We start from the raw sequence: 22,538 nt of genomic DNA on the forward strand, positions 1-22,538 counted from the left end.
TCTCTCCCTCTCTCTCCATCTCTTTCAATTGCAACATGTTTTGTGTACAGGGATCCAGAAGGCAGATGACAGAAAACCAAATCACACTGGCTCTATCTCACTGTCACTCTTTTCTTCCCTCACAGTAACTTACTCTGACATGTCTGTTTTTTTTCTCCTGGAGGTTGTTGAACTGATTTCCTCCCTCACATAGTGACTTGCTTAAGCAGCTGCTGGAAAAGGATGACAAAAGAATTGTTACCACTATTATTGGTTCCTATTATAAGAGTTTTTGTTCCCTTTTCATTCAATTCATGAAAAAAATAAAAGTGTCTCGTGCTTTTCTGGTAAAATCCAGGTTTGATTTCCTGTGGTTGAACTCCTCTGAATGCTTATTGTCTGGTTTTTCTGCTCAGTTAATATCAAAATACCTTCTAAATGTTAACTTCTAAATCATGAATGGCATGAATGCAACAGCAGGAGTAGACAGATGTAATCCAGGGTTTGTTCGTCTTTACCTACAGACTTCATTCAACATAGTTGCCATCAGCCATGGTGGAAATAATTCTTTTGAAAGCACTTAATGCTGCTGCAGTGCATTAGTGTGTTTCTCTGCCGCTTTTTAAAACTATATAGTTAAACTGATAGTTGGTGTTGGATCTCCAGACACAGCATTGACTTATTATGGATGAGCTGTGGCTCTTCAGAGCACTTCACATGGCAAAAACACTCCCCTGGATGACAGCTGGAGGTAACATGTTAAGTGCTATTGTGGAAAAAGCGGAGCTCCCTGGGTCAGAGTCATCTGCCTGAGATCTGTCCTGCTGCTTACGAGAATCCTCATAAATATCCCTCGCCAGCTCATCAGCTGCATTGCGTACCATTTTCCAGCTCCGAGCCTGAGTTGTGGACTGGCGGAGACAAGCTGTGAAGGATGCAGTGTGGCACGGCCACTTGCAGCGCTGACGGCCACACTGATAACACCAGAAAGTAATTGTGTGTTTGTGTGCACAGGCCCAGGGCAGCTCCAAGCCCGGCTCACGCTACTGGTGCTTTATAATCCCATGTGACCTCATGGAGACAGTGAAGAAGCTTGTTGCAAAAGATCATGTTTAGCTTTGGACAAAGTCAAGCGGCCAATTTCCCCTTCCTCCTTATTTGAGACAAGCTTGAACTTCATATCTAGTTCAGAAAATTAATGTGTTGATGCACATGAAGGAAGAGCCAAAAGGTGGTTAGCTTAAAGTGTGGAAACAGAGGGGGCTCAGCCAACCTGGCTCTGACTGAAAGAAGCAAAATGCAGCTACCAGTGTTTATTAACATGAAAGATGTTTTTCCTTCTTCAAGTTTTTTTTTCTTCTTTCCAATCTGTTCTGCTCAGCTTCGATAAACTAACTAGCTACTGACTGCTGAATGATATCGATCTTGTCTAAATCTCTCCAAGAAAACAAATAGGCGTACCCCCCCAAAATATAAAATGCATCGAGTGTATTCATGTAAAAATCTAACCAATGATGCAATAAAATCACCCGGAATTAACATAAAAACATTCTAAGAGCAAGAAAAGATGCAAAGTTCGACATTAGACACCGCACGGTTGCCACTTTGAATCTGTGCTTGGGAATTTAAGGTGTGAGGATTGTTGTAGACATCCTGTAAAAAACAACCACAACAGGAAGCCCTTGAGTCAGGCAGTAGAAGAGCTGAAGCTTATTTCCTAAAGCCTTTTAATATCTTCTCCACTGATTTCCCTGTTTAAATTCAGGCTTAAACAGGGATATTCCTAATGTGACAGCCACTACATGGCTGTGCCAAAATACATTCGCTGCCATGACGTGTCCCTGGACAAACGTGAAATCCGGCTGCTGGTTGCCATCTCTTCTGTCATGCTGCTTTGTAAGAGGAGGATTCGCTCTTGTCTGAACATGTGTGACAAGGCCAATGAAATTACTGCTGTTGTTAGCTGCAGCAGTTAGTCGAGCAGAATGAGAGGATTGAGAGGATCTTGTTGCCTTTTTGGTCAGGCTTTATGTTGAAATGGGCCAAGGTCAAATGGTCCACCGCTGAAAATGTAGCAGATTAAGCTTGTGAAATAGCTTGTAAGCCCGAATTGTTCACATGAATTGGCAAAGGTGCTTTTTGGCTGACAGGTAGTGGGAAAGCAGCACTAGCGGCCAGCTAAGCTGCATATCATTAACCTACTTGTCCTTTTTTTTTTATCCTTCTCATGTTTTCGAGGAGAAAAAACATAAATTTGTGAAGCTTCAAAATAAGATGCTAAAACATCAAGAAGCTTTGTTGTGTTTGTCCACAGAGGCCACCTTTCTGAGGTTTGCCTCACCCACCACCAACTCTCACCTCCCTGGCGGCGCTGCATCACCAGGTGGTTTGACTTTGCAGCCACTTTTCCACTTGAGGACTTAATGCAGACACACAGAACCAGCTGGAAACCATTAGGGCCATGGCTCAGCCACATCGGCCAAAACATAACACCAGCTCAATCAGCTTGTTCGGGCGGAGGCCTCCAACAGACAGGAAGCCTTTCAGAGCATTTTTAACGTTGCTCCTGGAAATACATCCTCCGTTTTAATCCGAAATAAGCCCCAGCAAGAATTACAAATGCTTTTCATTTATTTGTAATTAGGTTGACACAGTCTTTCATCAAGAATAATGAGGATCAAACCCTTGGGGGGGAGATCAGTAATACCTTATCTCAGCAGGCAAGCTTAGCTGTGTGTTTTTAAATCAACATCCTGCCCTTCAAACGAAAACACCCAACATTTTAATAATTCCTCCAATGGAGTTGTAACTGATTCATGCAAACATATATTGATATTAACATATATTTGATGCTGAGTCAATGTTTCTCACTAAGAGCAGCTCATCTTCTGATGTGTGAAAGATCAAGGTGTGTACAGATGGTCTCAGGTCAGGGAGGGCAGTGTTGCTGTGTCACACTCACAAACACAGGCGGTTTAGCCTCTGGCTGACCTGGCCTTGGCATGCTTTTAGCTCATGCAGCATATGGCCAATGTGGTAGCAAGTTCGATAATTTTTTTGCAATATATTAAATCATCTCAGTCCTAAATTTAGAGATGCAAGTCTGGTGAAGAAAAATGTGTCTTTGTCCTCGGCCGGTTTTTTTGGGTGGTCTTCTTTGAGTCAGAAAGAATACAAGTCTAGTGTGGTTCGTGGTCTGGTCTGCGTTTTGGGAGACAGAATCCGGACCAAGGGTCTTTAAAGGTCTTTGGGGTCGCTGAAGGCTGAGTCGGGCTGAACAGAGAGACATCTGTCCAGGCCTGGAAGGATTTCACGCTTCTGGCCGTCCAGATGATTTAGCTTCTCCAGGACTACCTGCTGGGAGAGGCTCCTAGCAGGTTAACCTGACACAGATGGATCCCAACACCAGCCCTGAACACACACATGGAGGAACACACATGTGCACACACACCCACACACATACATATCTGGGAGTAATGACAGACACAAATGTGGACACATAGGAGCAAAAACACACTTGCATGTAGCGCTGACATGGATAAATCCACCGCTTACACACGAGGTTGGATTTAACACTCTCTCTGACAGAGCGGTGTGTGTTATACCACACAGGCATTACTGATCCACCACAAGTGGACTAGAAAAAGAATGACCGGGGAATAGTTTCTTCTGTTTGACTTTAACAGTGTAATCTGAATCTGGTTCCAGGTTTTAAATCTAATTAAAAATCCTGAAATGATTTGTCAGGTCATCAATTGTAGTTAAAGAATCCGCTGAATTCCTCTGAATTAATGGCAGACTTCATCCAATCAGCATTTCAATCAGCACCTTTCACTTTCAATATCATTTTAATTAGCTGCATTTTGACTGGCCTTTCTTCTAATTGGTCCTCATGGGAATAATAAGCAGTGCAGTCAGCGATGGTGACCTTTTTTAATCCAGAATGAACGTGCGCTCTCCTGGAAAGATCAATAACACCTCCAATGGCTGTGTGGTGATCCAGGCTGAGCCAGCAGTCAGTTAGCTTAGCATAAAGCCTGGAAATGGGGGGAAACATTAGCCTGGCTCAGTCCAAAAGTCAAATCTCTGATGCAATACCAACCACTTCCAGTCTCCAGTTTTAGCTGATGGCATTAAAGGGAGTCTCCACCTGTTTACATTGCACCTTTAGAAAGCTTCTGACTTTTGGCAGATTTAATAGTAGAACAGAGTGGTGTGAATTTTAGTCCCTACTGTGGGTCCAAGCACTATATTCTGACTTTCCACAATGAAATTTACTATTGGTTGGCCATTCATTGCCCTATAAATGCTAATAAATGCCCAACATTGTGAGGGAGCCAGCAGCATAAATATAAATATAGTTTTAAAAAGGAACAACTACAATAACATTAACAGTAGCAATAAGGATTAGTCAATAAACAATATTACGGAACAAATAATGTTGTTTATAGAGTTGTTTTTATCCTGTATAGTGACTGATCTGGACTTTAAATTGTGTCCTGGCAGTTTAGAGATCCAAAGGTATGAGGACCAAACTGTGCAGAGGCAAAGATGTGTTTGAACTTTTAGCGTTACGTCAGCTTTAGTCCAATCAAACACTGACCATTGAAAAAAAAAAAAACAAAAAAAAACAGATTTTCTTTTAATGGCTAACCAAATTTGCCCCATGGGATTAACTTTCTCATCCCAGCCGATTCTCCTAATTCTTTAAAGCTGGGTATAAACTTCCCTCTGTGGAGTGGCAAGGATCAGCAACATCTGGCCAGGACAGAAGGAAACGCCTCTCTCCCTCACTACAACAAACACACAGTCGAAGGCACACTGGTACTCAGACGTGCACTCCAATGAGCGTGAGGCTCACGAACATCTGGCTTCCCAGACTTCCCCTTCAGGGAATCAACTTTTGGCAATTTTTTTTTTTTGCCAACTGCCTCTTATTTCTTTTCGTTTCTGGTTCTTCTCAACTTTGAGTCCAGATAAATTACGGACAAACTTAGTGTTGTCTTATTTAAATGACACCACAGCTCAGAGTTTCCGCCTTGATTTCACAGCGTTGCATATGTGCAGCTGTTAATTAGCTCATGTGTCAGTGAATTCATCCTCCTTTTTAGCCATTTGCATTGTTTATTGTGGCTTATATGAAACTTTGACACCACTCTCTAATAAGGAACTCTTCATAAAGGCTTTATAAGATGTAACTTAATAAAACATTTTAATGCTTTATTAAGCAGATATAAGCAGTTAGAGATTTATTCATGCAGACCTTCAAATGAACAGTTTGACCTTGAAAATTCAAAATTCATTCATTAACAGCTCATTATCATTTACTTAAGATGACTAATAGCCTGTTGGAAACACTTTGAAATGCATCTTTAAACACAGATTTGTTTGCTTTCCTTTATTAATAACACATGAATACTTTTGAATGCAGATTTGATCGCTCATTATTAAAGGATAAACTCTTTGATTCATGGTTAATCACCTTATTAGCAAATTTATATTAAGTCTTGGTGTTTGTCAGTGTTAATATTAATGACATATTAACATTTATAACTGAAGGAAAGCAGTGTTGGCCCTTTCTTATTAATGTTTTCACAACCTGGAGACGTTAAAGTGAATGTCAAAGAATTAAAAATCATTCGCCAAGTATTAATTTATTAACTATTAAAAGCTAATCACCTGATGAAAAGTCTCTCATTGATTCTTTTATTTATGATTGAATGTAGAGCAAACATGTGCAGTGTGTACAACCAAAGCGCAAAGCAATCTCACAGTACAACAAATGCTTTCACCTCCAATTACTCGTCTCTTTAATTCATCTGTTTAATCCCATTTGGACTCTGTGGGGCCTGTTTTAGTTTCTTTGTACAGCCACTGAGCCAAATAAACAGTCGGAGCAAGCTGCTGTGTGAGTTTCCTCGGGGGGCGACTGGCTTCACTGTGGGCCCATCAGGGGCCCGTTTCCACACATATTAGTGGTTAATTATTATCAGCCCGCAGCCATAATGAGCACAGCATCGACCCGCAGCTATATGTGTAGCAGCAATATTACTTAATGGAAAAACAATCAGCCAGCCTCTCCCATTGAGCATTTTAGGGAGTTTGCATAGATAATAGTGGATTGATTAGAGAGGAGATAGGAAAAGGCGTTTGTGTGTGTTATGGTGGGTGTATGAGATGAACCTCGTTCTTCCTTTTAAAGTATTATGATTTTAAAAAGTTATTGGAAATACAAGTGAACTGAAAGCAAAGTGGGATAAAATCAGGAAGGCCTTAGAAAAGTTTCTTCTTTTTTTTTCACTAAAGTGTGCGTTTCTTGCAGAGGCTGTCAAAAGCGGTGCGACTTTATTCAACAAAAAAAACACTTTTCACCTGCTGGCTCATCAAGGAGAAGATGATCGATTCTTAGAGAAAGATGAAAAGTAAAACAAAAGGAGAGGACACTTCATCACTGGCTCTCAGGTGTATGTGATGCATTATATCCAAAACCTGTTGATCCAAGTGAAAACAACCTGTTACTCTTCTGTTTGCTCGTCTCGTCTCTTCTGTTATTGTCCAGTGAGACGTATCTGAAATATGGTTGTCTTGATATTTACTCTCCTGCCTCCTTTTACTGATCTGTTTCCTGGTGCAGTCAGGACAGAGTCAAACTCCAAAGACGACCAAATGTGGCTCGACTTAACACTGTAATGAAAAACTGTGGCTTTTTCACATCTGTCTTCCAACATAGCTCTGACCAAGAAAAGATCTTTGCAGAGAAAAGAAAACAAAATATGGCTTCAAATGCAGCCTTGCGTGCTGTTTTTCTTTTGTCATTTGTGAAAAGAGTTCGACTGTGAATGTGACGGGTCTGCTCCTCACATGTCAGTGATCTGTTACAGCTGATCAACACCTACAGGAAAACTCTTTTCTCTGTTCACACTAATCAGCAGCTCGTAGATTCTCTTTTTCCTCTTCATTTCAGTTTTATGGTAATTAAAAGATGGCTATTAATGTTTTGTGTCACCAGGAAAAGTACTGTTCTCCCACAAATCCTTTGAAGAGCCACAGATTTCTCTTGAAAAAGAATCGCTGCAGCCAGCTTTTGAATTGTATATCAATTAGATTCAACGTAAGATGCTGTGTTTGTGTTTGACTCTCTGGGCCAGTTTCTCTTCCTCATTTGCGATGATGATTCGCACTGTGCGTTGTTGTGTTCTTGCTTGTCCTGAGTGTTTCATCTCGCGGCTCAACTTTTGTCAGAGTTAGAAATCCAGCGCACAGGCATCCTCACATGTCACAGTCCTCGGTTATTTTTCACCGTGTGATTCAAAGAGAGAACTGTATTCAGACTATTCTTACACTCAGCCTGATGGCGCAGCGTCACGCTGCTCTGAGGTCTGTGTTTGTGAATTCCTGTGGACACATGGGGAAAAATACACACTCAGACACACACAATGCATGCATACAACTTCTGAATTCCCATCATCCACCAGCCGAAAGTGGATGGTATTTTCCAAACGTTCGTCTCGAACGCCTCTGTACCGCACACTTGTCATAACGCTGGGGTAAAGTTTCTCTGCTGGCTCTGCAGCTAGTCTTTACAAAGCCTCTCAGTATTGTTGTCATTCCTCTCTGAGACCACTGGCTTGTGCTCACAGTGAGCCAGCTCTTTAGTGGCTTATAATTTGCAATCAATTTCCAACACAAACTTTAATAAAAGCGTTTCTCTTCTAAATTTCATAACCTGGAAAACCCCCAAGAAGTTAGATCTTTTTCCTTTTTCTTGTTTGTTGCTGAAAAGCACCATCTTGGCCTGAAAGTGAACCTGTTCACTTTTTTTAAGTCCCACTTTTTACTCTACAAGGCTGCACAGTTTTTGTGTGTTGCTGTGTCTGCTTTCCAGCACATTGTAGCATTGCAGGGGTTCGTCCATGGATTGACACAAAGCTGATCCCCGACCAGCTGTTAGAGACGGATCATCTTCTTTAGACCAACATCTGCGGTTCATCTCCAGTTTGACGGGAAATGCAGGACTTGGGCTCCCTTCTGCTGCGCTCTTTCCTCCCTTTCTCTCATTCCTGGTTTCTCTCTGATGTTTGTTTTTGTCTTTCGACCATCTGCTCTTGATGATTTCTGGAATACAGAGTTTAACACACAGGAGCAGGCGGAGGTGAAAATACAACAAATTCAGTTGACGTTCAAAGTAAAGCTTCTTGTTCTTCCTTGTTTGGGAATTAAAAAAAAAAAATCACACTTTGATTGAAATAGTATTTCTTGTCAAGCATGTCAGTTCGTGTTTTGTGCATGCTGTGGCCACTTGGACATTATCTTTCCCTTGAACATGTCTTCCACATTGCGTATTTGACCTTTGACCCCTTTGATTTGTCACGGCTCACATGCAGGTGTGTAGCCTCACACCTGTTAGCCAAAGATGGAAATGTGAATGTCCAAATTATCCAGAACATGGAGCATGTTAACGAAAGAAACTTGTTTTTGAGTTGATGAAGTCTCAAAATGTCCTGTCAACATTTTATACAACTAAGTGATGTTTTTCAACAGATAATCAGATTAGAGCAAATTCTGCCCAATCATTCTCAGGATATTAAAAAAGAAACATAGACTTGTTAGTGTTTTCTGAGTGTGTAATGGTGACGCTTTTGTGCATATTTTGATGCAGATGTGTTGATGAAATGTAGTTTCTTTGCTGAAAACTTCACATTTGTGTTACTTTGAGCTCCAGTTATAATGAATTAATAACATTTCAGAAATGTTGTTCTGTACAGTTGTCTGCATTTCTCGTGTTCGGAAAATATTTAGATATAAGTTGAGTATAATTTTGATATTTCAGTAGCTTCACGTTTAACTATCGTGAAACACAACACAATGGTTGTGTGTTGTGATGCTGTAATGGTAGCACTGCGTGTTTTTGAAATCAGAATCGCACAAGAAAATTAATACACACAAACACAGTTGCTCTAGATGGCATGTCACAGACCACACATTGTGCAGGCTGTGTGTTAAAACAGTTATTCACGGTCTCGCATTCTGCTGGCCAGATCCAGAGATGAGTTGCCCCGGTAACCTGAACTTCTGGCCTCCGTGTGTGTGTGTGTTCTCACAGGCGTGTGAATGTGTGCATGGTCAGAAAATACGCGTTCATACGTGATGATGAAACCAGAGCTTACTTCACCAATTGTCTGCAAATTTAATTGACCTCAGCAAATTGGATTCATCGTCGCTGGTGGGGCAGACGGATTCGCTGAATATGTGAAGCTCTACTGTCATTTGTCAGGCGAGGTTTCATAAATAACTTGGACTTCCTCCTCTGGACGCCAGCCAGTGTCTCTTCACTGTAAACTACACAAGCTCCACGGCTTTCTCCGAGCAGACGCTGCCAAATGGACTGCCGGCTCATGACCCCTTTAGGAGTTCAGAGCCATATTTGAGATAATATTTCTGTGAGTGAGGGCTAAAGTTATCGACCACCCTCCTTTTCACTGCGTTGTGTGTGAAAGCATATATGTGTGAGTGTCTGTAGGTAATACAAGACAAAGCCTGTAGAACCAAAACCTTTCACTTTTAACACAAATACACATTCCTCAAAAACTGTATGTGTACGGTTATAGCCTTTCTGTGCATAAAGGCTAAAGATTGTTCGTGCTGTCATGTTCACAAAATTCAATTTATTCTCTTTTTATTACTGCAAATGAAAAATGTTGCCGATATATTGTTGACTAAGTATCAGCAAGCAGCTCAACACAATGAGGCCGGAAATATAAAAAATATAAATAAAACTTTAACAACACTTTTTTAGGAGTTACAATTTTTATCCTTACCCTAACTAAAATTCTTTATAATTTTTAAATACTACCCGCCTGCTGTCATCCATTATCGGCAAGAACACGCTGTGACAAGTATATGCACAGAATTCACAGCAAACACAAACGCACATGTGCACACACACTAAAGTGCCGGCACACATTCATCATACCACTTGAACAGTAATGGTGCTCCCATCAGGGGTAAAGTTTTCTCCCCTCTGACACCGAGAAGTCTTCCCATGCGCCGGGTGGCCGATGAGGGGCCCCACTCACGGATGACATCAGTGCTCAGCCCGGAGGAGGCCATGACAGCCGTATGTAAATTGAATATGACTAATCGCTCCCCCGCATCACCTCTCGCCACCTCCTGGCCGCCACGTTGAAAGACGGAGGAGAGGGAAATCTCCACAAGCGCGCCTGCTTTTGAAGTCTGAGAGGAGGCCGAGAAGGCCAGACACACAACACGTAAGGCCGTCATTGTTTTATTTTGAATAGTCGTATTAAAAAAACACAACTAAAACAGCTGCAAGGTCATCAATAGGCGCCTGCTTTCCTGTTGGGGGCACATCGATGTTCAGGTGTCTGTGTCTCATCGCGTGAGCACGGTGTTGACCAACGTGACAATTTCCCAAGAAAATGTGGTGCATTGCTGCCTCTCAGGAGCGATGGGTACAATTGGACTGTTGAATCGCAATTCTCATCGAAGACCAACTTCTCACAGCTTTAGTTTCCGCAAGTGAAGTCGTTCACACACAAACACACACGGAGCGAGAGAGACAGTGGGAAGATGAAGTGTTTCCACATGTGGAAGGCATGAAGAAGAGGCAAAGGTGCATGTGACCACCCAGACAACGGGGGAGTCCCAGGTGTCCCTGCCTTTGTTCTCTCTCATTGTGTGTGTCTGTGTACTCCCTCTCATGAACACACCGTGAAAATAAAATGTGCAATCCACCAAACTCACACCACGGTGTAATTTCATATTTATAGTGAGAACGAGAGGCCCATTTCACAATGACGTCAACAAATATGTTGTCTCTTAAAAAGTTTTATCATGTATTTAATTTCTGTGTGAAAATAATTTTACAATACATCCCATTAGGAATGTTTTCCGTTTCAATGAAAATGATTTGAATTCACAGATCTCTTCCTTTGGCTTTCTGCGCCTCTGAGTTGTTTTCCAATGTTTTCAAACTGATCTGTGTCTCCTGCCACCAGTGTTGACTGATGTGTCTTCAGTCTCATAGCTGTGGCTGGAGATACTCCGTCATCTCCCGACACTTGCTTTATAATTAGTGGAATATCTCTCCGTAAGAGCGCAGCTTTCTCAGTAGCACGCCATATATTGGAAAATTACATCCTTGTGTTCTCGATCGTCTTCAAAGATGAAACATAAATGAATGAAATGGGAAACCAGCATTGGTTGAGGAGATTCAGAGACAGGACCGAGAAATACTGACATTTTCATCCAAAATATGACATAATTTGTTAGGTTTGATTCATTTAACTAAATTGCTATGTTATTCTTAAAACGTCAATAAAAAAAACACTTACAAACACAAAACTCTCATGCAGAAGACACAAAAAGAAACCGCATCATGAAAAGCAAATTTTCTGAACTATTATGAAACTATCATATATAGAAAGAGAAGAAAAACTATTTGGCAATTTCCTCTCGCTTTTGACACGAACAGTGCAGTTTTGTGTTACTTGTGCTGTGTTTGTGATGCCCCCCACCATCCACACCACCCCCATCCTATCTGCCCGCCACCCAACTCAAATCACCCCCTGATGGGCAGAGTAAACAAGTGGCACTGTGTATATCCTCCATGTAATCTGGATTTAACTCGGTGAGATCACGGCTGTTGGAGCATAGAGCCCCCTGGACGCTCAGCTGCATTGCGGGAGGTTCCCTCTCAATGCCACCTTTGTCTGTTTGTGTGTGTGTCTGAAATAGTCCGGTTGACAGGCCACAATAAGTCATGAGTCCTGGCATAGGTGCTATTCTGAGAGAAAACAGTCACTCTGAAAAACATCCACAAAGTTTCTTCAAAAGCTCCATGGTGTGACATAGACACACACACACATGCATGTACGCACGCGCGCACACACAAATGTTATTACAAGTCAAGTGTAAAAAGGACTTGACCCTTCAAGGGTCAGATGCACCAATAATATTTAAACAAAGTGAAGAGAGGCACTTCCTCTTTATAGATTCACTGTTTTCATTTACATTTCAGCAATAATTGGCCCATTCATGTTCATTCAAAGCTGACTGACTCAAACTTCCTCAGTTTTATCCAAAGATTTTATTCTTGCCATAGAAATTTAAAATGTGTGCATTTTTATAATCTGAAAACTAAAAATTCTGTGAGTTGTTAACACTACTCTTCAGGGAGAAAAACTGATGAGACAACTAAAGGGACCATCAAGTGGAAGCTAGGTGGAGACAGAGTTGTGTTTTTTAATGATAAGGAGCCGTCAAGTAAAAAAAAAAAAAAAATCACTAGATTTGGTGCCTTTTTTTTTTATAACCAATGTATTTGGACGGCAACACCAGCAGCTGCTCGTCTGAGCTGCTACTAAATCAACTTATTTTTGCTCAACATGTAAATGTGAAGAAGCAGAGACAGAAGCCAACACTAACTCAAGCTTCTGAATCGAGCTTGTGAATTTAATGGGGCTGGGTGATATTTAAAACATTTTAAAGTAGTCCAATGTGTTTTCATCTTGTATTTTTCAAATTAATATAATTTGAAGGAATAATAATTGCGCATTCATGCTCTTGCTGTAGTTTTCACTGTATGACATTCCAGTTCATTTGTTTTTAGCTGTGCCGCTTTAACCTTGTCGTATTTATTTATTTTTAGTCCTAAAATTGCAGCCCACAGTGGAGGTGGTCCATCAGGACTACCATGTAATCAGTAACATCGTGGCTTTGTGTATACTTCGGCTGACCTCTACGCTGCGTTTTCTCTTGTCATTACTGTTTTCAACACAAGTGCACAGCACAATGCGCTAAAACAGGTGTTTAATTAAGCAAGTGAAGGTGGTTGTGTCACAATACTCTCCTGATGTTGAATAGCAATAACTTGCAACTGTTTTCTATTTGTGCATGGCGTGACAAATTGAGCAATTTTCAACACAGTCTAAATCTAAAGAGCAATATGATGTGGGACCAAATTGGCATTTACAGTAATTTAGGAATAAAGCTGAAAGAAAAGCAGACATGAAGGGCCTCCGTCTTTGTCTCCCTGCTCTCTCCCCCCATTATGGAGGCAGCAGCGTAAAGGGAAAGGCTCTAAACTTCACTTAGCACCAGCATCGTCACAGAGTGGTGATCTAAGAATCTCTTTTGAAGGCTTTGCTGCCTGTCTCGGTGTGTGTGTGAGCATGAGCCCGAGCTCTTTTCTTGCCTTTTTGCACATGCTTGTATGTCTCTGCATGGGTGCATTTCATTGTGTGCGTCATCGTCTCTGTGGCTGTACTTGTTTATATCCCCAAAAGCTTTTCTTTCTTGACATGCATTTTCCAACAGTGTGTATCACACTAAATAAACAACACTCTGAACACCTCATTTGCATGGATGTGTGAGGTCAACCCCCCCCCGCTTTTGTTGTGAATGACAGGTGGTTAGCCGGTGTGTTTCTGAGGGGAACCCCAGTTCAGTTCGTGCACTTCTGGATGTTTTGTATTCTTACAGATGGGGAAAGTGAATCATCAGGGAAATAATGGTGCAAAAGGCATATTATTGTATATATATTTTTAGATGTATATTATTATTTTATTCTCACTAAACCTGAAAAGCAAAGTTTTATTCTTATAGGTTCATAGTGTCAGTGGTACTTTAATGATACGTGTGTGTGTGTGTGTGTGTGTGTGTGTGTGTGTGTGAGAACTGCAGTGAGGAGAAAGGTTAAATGCTTGTCGATGAGATGTTGTGAAATTAAAGTATAGAATGGTAAAAAAAAATAAAAAAATAAAAAAGGATATACTAGCGAAACGTGGAAACACACGTGGAAAATGTGTTTTTGGGGTAGCTATCGACAGTGAGGAATAATGATCAGGGGGCCAAACAGCACAGCATCAGTGCCGTGCGTTGAGTCTAAAAGGTCACCATGCACTGGCAACTTTGTGAGGCGATGCAAATAGGCTGCATTTTTAGCAGAAGGCCTGGGGAGAGGCACACTGGCAGTGTGTGAAACAACAGCCCAACTTCAGCATGTCCTGACTCTCTGATCTGACCTGCTGCTGCTGCTGCTGCATTTGTTGTCTCCGTCAGTGAAACTTTAATCATAAAATTTTTATTCAGTGCCCTCTAACGATAGGGCTTCGTCGTTGTGCGCGATTCCATGCCGGTGCAATCTTTGCTGCAGTTTCTGGATATTATATAACATCATTGTTCTTTGCTGAAGCTGATAATGCTTCTATTTGTGCATGTGTTCGACTTGCTCTGAATCCAACTCTCGCCCCTTTAAACAGCAGAGATTTCCAGTGTGTATTCTCCTTTTATTGCTTTCATTTGCATATAAATTAAATCCATATTGTGCCTGCGAGGCAGACTATGCTAACTATGCAAACGATCCCTGGCTTTTCTTTGTTTTACAGATAAACCCTCGGCTTCCTCTAAATGAAGAGGTGGGAGAGGGAGGGGGGAGAAATCCTCTCGCTGTTTCATAATTGTATGAATTTTAAATACACTGTCATAAGACCCTCTTCCGCATTCAAAGCAGGGAATGAAACTATCATTATAATATTAGAGCTACAGGGTTGGCTGACTGTGAAGAGGCAGGCAGCCTCTTCACCTCTGCTCACACATGCAGGCCAGATGGCCAAAGACACTGGCTTTACAAACAATAGACCTGTCTGTGTTTTCCAAACATAAATCCTAAAAAAACAACCACAAACATAATGCATTAAAATCATTTCAAATTGAATTGCACTTGTGCACATACTCTTAGGCGGAGGGTTTAAACTACATTATTTTCTAATGTAGAAGCTAAAAAAAAAAAACCACACACATTTGATCATCTTTAGATTTAAATTAGCTTTTGATATCAAATCCTATGAATATTCATTCATATATTTAAGTGCAGTGTGACATTAAATTAGTGCTAATTTTCCTGTAGCTCTTGTGGAAACCCCTTGAAGGAGCCCTGGAGGTTTCCATTGCTGCAGGGAAGTCTGGTTAAAAGACACGTCACCTGCTCGGCTGCTGCCTGCAGTTCAGGAGGAAAGAAAAGCGTCTGTGCATGAGATATTTTTAATAATAACAATTAGCTATCCTTCTCACTATTATTACTATTTTTCTTTCTTTCTTTCTTTTCTTTTTTTAGGCTGTTCCATTAATTTCGACATAGTTTTGCAACCACGGACATGCGAAGGTACACTCTGAAGTGTGTAGCTCATAAAAAAAGTATAATAAATATTTAAAAAAACAACATTTTTTTAAGATAAGATGTGAATTAAAACAGAAACAGCGGAGCCTGGTCGCCGTGAGTGAAATCAATTTTTAACACTCTGTGTAGTGCGCTCTTATTAAATCTGCTCTACAGGCAGAGCTGAACATGAACGCAGCAGCAGCTCTTGAAATAATTAAAAAGAAACGCGGAGGCCGTGAACGCCTCCGCCGCAGACCTCTGCAGGCTTGTTAGCTCTTAATTAAATAATCCGATCCGAGATCAGTTGTATATCAGCGACGTAAACAGAAATAATAGAATAACACGAGGCCTGGTCAGCGCGTCTGAGGAGAGCGGCCACACAGCACCGCACCTCCCGCTTCAGCCACCCACCTTTTCAGCAAACACACAATTAAATAGCTGTGTTCACTCTGTTAGAAATAAAAAGAAAAAAAAAAAAGACCTCTCCTGTCTCACACTGCTGAGGACTGATGATATTTGTCCTTATGAGGCTGAGTTTGGACTCCATATTTGAATCACTGAAATTATTAGTCACAATGAAGACTGATAATGTGCATCAGAATGGGCTGATATAAGTGAAAGTATTAGGGGCAATCATAGGTGTGGGCAGATCTGTCACCAGCAATAAGAACAAGAACTAAAGAAAGAGAAGAAAAAAGATGACAGACTAAATCCTAATCATAGGTAAGAAATATTTTTTCATTTTGTTGCACATATTGCCATAAAAGGAATAATCCCTCCTGTTCATCAAAATACAGATCCTTGCCTCCGCGCATTCACATCCGTTTTAAACCGTATCATATATGCATGATGTCTGTTCCTGAGGATTAAAGAGTATTAAAATTTACTTTTTTTTTCACACCAATCAAAAATTTTCCCGTTTATAAAACTAAAGGTATGAGATAGTGTTGAATATTTTGTGCCATTTTCTTTAATAATTACAACGACAGCAGCTGAAAAGAAATATATAAAAAAAAATCTGTTATTGAAAAACCCCAAACGTTGCAACGTGAACACCCACCTTCTATAGGCACACACAGACACAGCCAGGCTCTATCAAACCTGAACCTGAGATCACGTCAGACCAAACACACCAAAAACACTCTGATGTAGGACAGAAAAGACTGCTCACTGCACACTGCTTTATAGATGCAGCCATTTCACTGATGTCCAGCGAGCAGCAGCTCGGACTTAAAGCTCAGCAGCTAAGTGACATCTTGTAAACGTCCAGAAAAGATTCATAGGTGAAATGTTATCCATAACTGAGAAACAAGCAGTATCTGATTATAGTGGAAGATGAGCCGTGTGAAGCTTCCTATATATCTGTGTGTGTGTGTGTGTGTGTACGTGCACGCAGTATTTCTGTCTCCGCCCTGTCACGTCTTTTAAATATCAAAATAAAAAAAAAAAGGAGTAAATAATCCCGACATATAACTGTACAGTTGAACAGAATTTAAATGTCTGTTATTAATTACGGTTTGGTCCTTTGAATCTGCTGCGTGGGTTTTATGTCCACAGTCTAATAATATTATTTCCATGTTTAATCTTCACAGGCTGTTTAAAATGAGGTGTTGAAGTCCAGTAAAAGCCACACCGTTAATCTGATCGAATAATAATAATAAAATATATGAATCTTGTCCTCCATAATTTAATGCAGTGCTTTTAAATCTGTAGGAAGGGATGAAAGAAAGAATAGTTAAGCCCATCAATCTACTGTTCTCCTTTTTTTTATTTCAGACTACATGTGAACATATTAAAATCTTTGGCTTGTTTGAGTCTGCGACTGATGTGTTGAAGGGAAATATGGTGCAAATATGGGGGATAGGAGACCACAAGATCCTTGAGCCAATTAGACATCCTAAAAAACAATGGGAACAGACAGAAACAATGAGGTGGGAGATGAGGCTGAAATTAAATATACTGTGTACAACATGATAACTGTGTGGCTATATAAACTTTAATAACGATCGTTCATTTATATAATTATGTCCATATACTGTTACCATAAACAGAAATCTGTGTTTTTAAATAGCGTTTTCCCCTCTTCCAGTTCATTTTTTCATTAGCTCCAAAAGCCAAAGAGTCAGGCAGCGGCCCCCAGCAGGGAAACGTCTGGGCCCCTTATTCACTGTCCTCCTTGTCCTCCTGCACGGTGGTCGTTGAATGGTTGTAAAGTCCTTGAGCCATGAGTTGCAGGGCCAACCCGTTCTTGTAGCCGCTGGCCTTTTTAATCTTGGCCCTCTTATTCTGGAACCAGATTTTAATTTGGGACTCGTTCAGGTTGAGTTCCTGGGCCAGAGACTGTCTTCGCTGCTCCGTTATGTACCGGTTGGCCTGGAACTCGGTTTTCAGTCTCTGCAGTTGCTCAGCCGTGAACGCTGTCCTGGGCCGCTTGTCCTCCTTGCTGTTCTTCTTCTTTTTCAGTTTCCGTGTCCTTGGGCCTGGTGTGGAAACAACAATGGAAATAAAATATTTATTCTACGGCTGGAGAAAGAACACAGTGACAACTATGAGGTGTTTAAAGTTTTCACCATCAAAGTTCTGATAACATCCAGCTCAGCATGAAGCACGATGATCAAATGTAGGTCACCACGTTGTTTTGAGATGAATATCCAAAGTGAGAGTTTTATGAGATATTCATTTGCTTTTTCATCTCTTATCTGTTCACTCTTTTATATAATATGTGATATATTAAATATGGACACTGAGGATATACTACACTAAAAGTGAGGCCACTGCGGGGACTTTTACCAACACAAGTCTTAAAATCAGCATTAAAAGTGAAAAGATAAAAGCGTTTAATAGCGTTTACGTTACAGCAAAACACTGATATAATGTAAAAATGTGTTATTTAAATTCAGCTTTTTCGATTGAATCAGTGCTCAATAATACAGGTTTTCCACCGCCAAACAATACGGCTGCTGTAAAGCCACAAACTATTAAGGTACAACTATGACCTAATCTTAACTAAAAACTAATTGGAGTAGACGTGCTGAGATCATGTGTCTGTTCATCAGCTTTTTGAATATTAAATATAACACAAAAGCAGAAGAGGAGATGAGGTACACCAAATCTGTCACAATGTGAACGATTTAAAGCTTTGTTAATGAAGTGGTAGAGAAAATATTTCAGAAAAAATCTTAATATAACTATAATAATAATAATAATAATAATAATAAAAAAAAACCTTGGATTAATGTCCTTTCAGTGCCTCTCATCACCTCATGTTGCTGTTCTCACACTGTCTCAGTGACATAACAGGTTCAGAGGTTTTGGAGTCATTAGTTCCAGGCAGGCCTTTGTGTAAAGTCTAATACAGGCCCATGACATCCCACTTGTTATGGCGCCAAAACAAGCAGCAACCCGCTGCCACAGCTCAAATGAAATAAGTTGCCTCTGAAAAGCGTCCCACTGTAGACTTCTCAAGTCCACATCATTACAGTTCTCTCAGCAAAAAGCCCCGATATCCTGCAATATTATTAATGGAACGGATCCAGGAGAATGATTTTTAACCATATAAACATGGCTGCAGTGCACAAATCTGGCCAAGACACATGCCTCAAATAAAGCCCAAGTAGCTTTGCAACAGATTGAAGTGCTGAATTGGTCATAACGCTGTGCTCAGGCCAGTTAAAGCAGTGCTGTTCAGGACACCTCTTTTCACATTAAATCCATATTGCAGCCAGGCTCGAATGACATCAGAGGACAATCTGAGCCAGTACTCAAACCTCACAATTAAAGACGGACTGGAAAAAATAGTAGTAAAGCTAAAATATGAACCATGAAGGCCATTTTACAACCATGGAAACTACAAACCTATTAAAAACAAGTGCAAGATAAATCTCCGCACCTCTAAACAATAGAAATGCTTTCAGACAAAATAAGAATCAGGTCTAAAACTCTGGTCTTGTGCTATCATTATTCATTTTTGAGTTATAAAAGCACTTAGTATCCTCCTGCAGCTGAATATTACAAGCTTCTGCATTCTTTCAACCTACCCAAACATTGAATGCATCGTTTGTATGAGATGAGTCAATCAAATCATTCAGGCTAAAAGTCAACAGAATTTGGGTTGAGTAAATGCATACGAAAAAAAAAAACACCCCCCATCTGTGGATTGCTCATATAACCCTTGGTTTGTCCACCACACCGTAAAATGAAATTCTCATCCACTCAATCACCACCTTTGTTCAATATAATGTAAAAGCCTTCAGGTATATCCTCCAGAAAACACTCAACTGGAAGTCTTTGTTTGCAGACTTGGATTTGAATGCACTGGTTGTAAAAATCACAGTCCAATTAAAGCTGTTATTTGTTAATAAGCTGCTGCTGGTGGTGGTTTCTCTGGTGATGTTTTACCCCACATTAATTACTAACCTCATGTAAATACAATTTAATATTTCAAAGCCGACTGTGAATTTCGCTGAACTTAAAAGTCTGCTGAATAGTGTTTTATTTTTATTATTGCATTTTAATGCACGTTGGCGTCAGACACTGCGTTAACCTGCTCGGCATCATTATTATAAGATAAATGGGGTTTTTTTTTCAACAAATTCTGTCTTTGTTCACAAAGAGAGAAAGGCCGAAAGAGCTAAAATAAAATCAGCTGAAATCCGCACACGACCTGCATCAATGTATTATTGTTAAAATTATTATTATTATTATAATTATTATGTATTTATTAGGATGGAAGTTGAAGCGTGTTTTGGTGTAAGTGCACTCTGAATTGCATTGATAATTGTGCAGTATTTTTGAGCTGATAATATAAAGACCAGAAGCAACAAATATGAGCTATTACAGCGCGGTGTGTGTGTGTGTGTGTGTGTGTGTGTGTAAGAGAGAATGGAAATTAATTACCTCAGGTGTTAAATGACCTTACACTCCCCTTGTACACCCTAATTTTATATTCATTATCATTTTTACTTCAGTAATGTCTGACTTGTATTTTTTAATGGCTCGGTTATAAATAGGCTAAATTAAATAGAATGACTCTGAGGGTTTTTACAGCAGCTCTGTCCGACAGTGTGGAAGAGTTTCGGATTAAAACTGAGCGGGGCCCCCCGACGAAAGCGCCCCGGAGCCGGAGCAGCCCAGGCGGTGTGATTCGGGGACTATTAGCGCCTTACCAGATGAGGGCCGGTCCGAGTACCGAGTACAGTAAACCCAAGCGGGCCACAGCAGCGGCTGGCTGTCTTTCATAGCGGACGACGAGCCTCCATTGCTGCCGCTCATAACCATAATAGACGAGGGGCTGTCTGCGTATCGGCCCGTCCCGTTGCCGGCCGCCTCGCCCTGTTTGGACGAGTTCTGCTTGGACGACGGAGAGGAGGACGTGGAGGAGGAGGAGGAGGAGGAGGAGGAGGGCGACGACGAGGCGCTGTCGCTGCTGCAGTTGGAGTCCAGGCACAGGCTGCCGGTGTGCGCCGGCGGCCTCGCCCCCAGCGGGTTCACGTTCTCCCGGCCCGGCGTCTGGCTCCGCTCGCGGTAGCTCGGCTCCTTCCTGCAGCCGAAGTCCGGCCGGAGGATGTTGTCTATGAAAAAGTTCGTGGTTCTGTGGGCCTGCTGGGCCGCCTGGTGGGGTAAAATCACGGGAGGGGATGGCAGGTTGGGCGACAGGGACATGCTCTCCTCCTCGGTGGAGTCCCGGCCGCCGGTGGGCTCCTTCGGCTCTTCCATGGCTGCTGTCGGTGACAAATTTCGGCCTCTCCGCGCCAAACTCCACTTGTTGCTCGCTCTCCCGCCCCCTTCGGTATCCAATTTAGACAGACAGCATGTAAAAACAAGCCACTCCTCTAGAATAAATACCTGCGCTCATTTATAACATCACCTACTGCGGCGACATGTCGTCTCCTAACAGGTTTCCCGCACCGGGCAGAGCGCTGAGCGCAGTCCCTGTCTGTCTCCGCTGCAGCATAATATCTGCGGATCGGCTCCCTGGAAACTCTCCTAAAACCGTTATCTGCCCCCGTCGCTGTTTCTTTCTGCCCCTTACACCCAGCCGGAAGCACGTGTGCGCGTACACACGTGCGGCGGACCAATCAGGCGCGCGGATCGCCCCTGTCACAATTGACGGCGTCCAATTAGAGCCCAGGACGCGCCGCCCGCGAGCACGCTCACCCGTAGCCCGCGCGCATTTCGATCAATTTCTTTCTTTCTTTCTTTTTTTTCTTTTTTTTGTTGTTGTTGTTGTTGTTGTTGTTGTTGTGTAGGTATGTGCATACACATTTAGATAACAAAACAAAAACAACGGAACCATACTAAGAGCCCGACTGGAAGACAGAAATTGTCTTTTGTCCATTTAGTGCATTTTCTTCCATCGCATGTTCTGCTTCTATATAATATGAAATAAACTGTCTTCTTATATATATATATAAATATACACCATTAAAATGAGAATTTAAAAGGCATTTTAAACACATTTACTTCCTGCTACCTCCCTCTAATCCTAAATGTAAAAATCCTTCACTCTTTCTTACATGTTGAACTGACGAGCACCTCCTCGATCAATAATTAGACAAAATGTGCCTTAAAATCAGGGTGAGACGTTTGCTTTTAATCCCAAAAAATAAGAAGTACTTCTTCATTTTCGGCTTCTTTGACATTTTCTTTTCACTTTCTTCTTCTCCCTCCCAGTGAAGCATCCAGGGCTTATTTACAATTTAAAAATCAATGCAGCTCTTGGCAGCGGGACAAAGAAGCACTTCACATTGGTTTAATATAATAATAATAAAAACAGAAGTGTAAAACATGGAGTTTAGAGGCACAATGAGTCCCCCGAGAGCGTGGATGAGTCCGATAATAAATAGCGGGTTTGTAAAAAAAAAAAAAAAAAAATCCTTCTCAGTAAGATTAAAATTGCCCTCAGGCTCTAATTGGTGATTTGAAATAATAATATTAATAGTCATAATAGCGACAGCATGAAAAGTGTGGACGTGTTGATGTGAACGCCGCAGCAGTGAAATCTTTATCCCACAGGCCGGAGAGGGAAGTCAGGGCTACTTAATTAAATTCCAATTAGGACAGTATCAATATGCTGTTTAGCCGCGGCGCCATTGTGGCTAAATGAGGACTCAGTCCGCTCTTATCTGGAACAGCAACGAGAGGCTCCTTGAGAGGGCTGCAAAAGATAATTTATAGCTTTTAATTAGTCTTCATTCCGCCCGATCAGCCCGGCGTTCATCACGGCCGGCTCGTTGAATAAAACCCGAGTCAAAAGCGCTGTCAGCGGCCCCTGGCAGGGCCCTTAATCAAAGTGAAGCAGAGGCCTCGCTACAAGCCACCTAATTTCCAAGGTGCTGATAAAGCTTGTTGAATAATAGCTGGGGCCCTCGGAGACACC

The 22,538-nt window shown here is 41.4% G+C and overlaps 1 protein-coding gene across 1 annotated transcript; it reads right to left on the reverse strand.

Moving 5' to 3' along the window:
• Nucleotides 1-17,320: 17,320 nt before the first annotated feature.
• Nucleotides 17,321-20,875, reverse strand: en1b (engrailed homeobox 1b). Its single transcript, XM_029521903.1, has 2 exons — nt 20,326-20,875; nt 17,321-17,640 (listed from the first exon to the last, which is right to left on the reverse strand). The coding sequence occupies exons 1-2, from the start codon at nt 20,873-20,875 to the stop codon at nt 17,321-17,323; spliced, it is 870 nt and encodes a 289-aa protein (XP_029377763.1).
• Nucleotides 20,876-22,538: the final 1,663 nt, after the last annotated feature.

This window comes from Echeneis naucrates, chromosome 2 (assembly GCF_900963305.1).
Source record: "Echeneis naucrates chromosome 2, fEcheNa1.1, whole genome shotgun sequence".
Lineage (NCBI taxonomy): Eukaryota > Metazoa > Chordata > Actinopteri > Carangiformes > Echeneidae > Echeneis > Echeneis naucrates.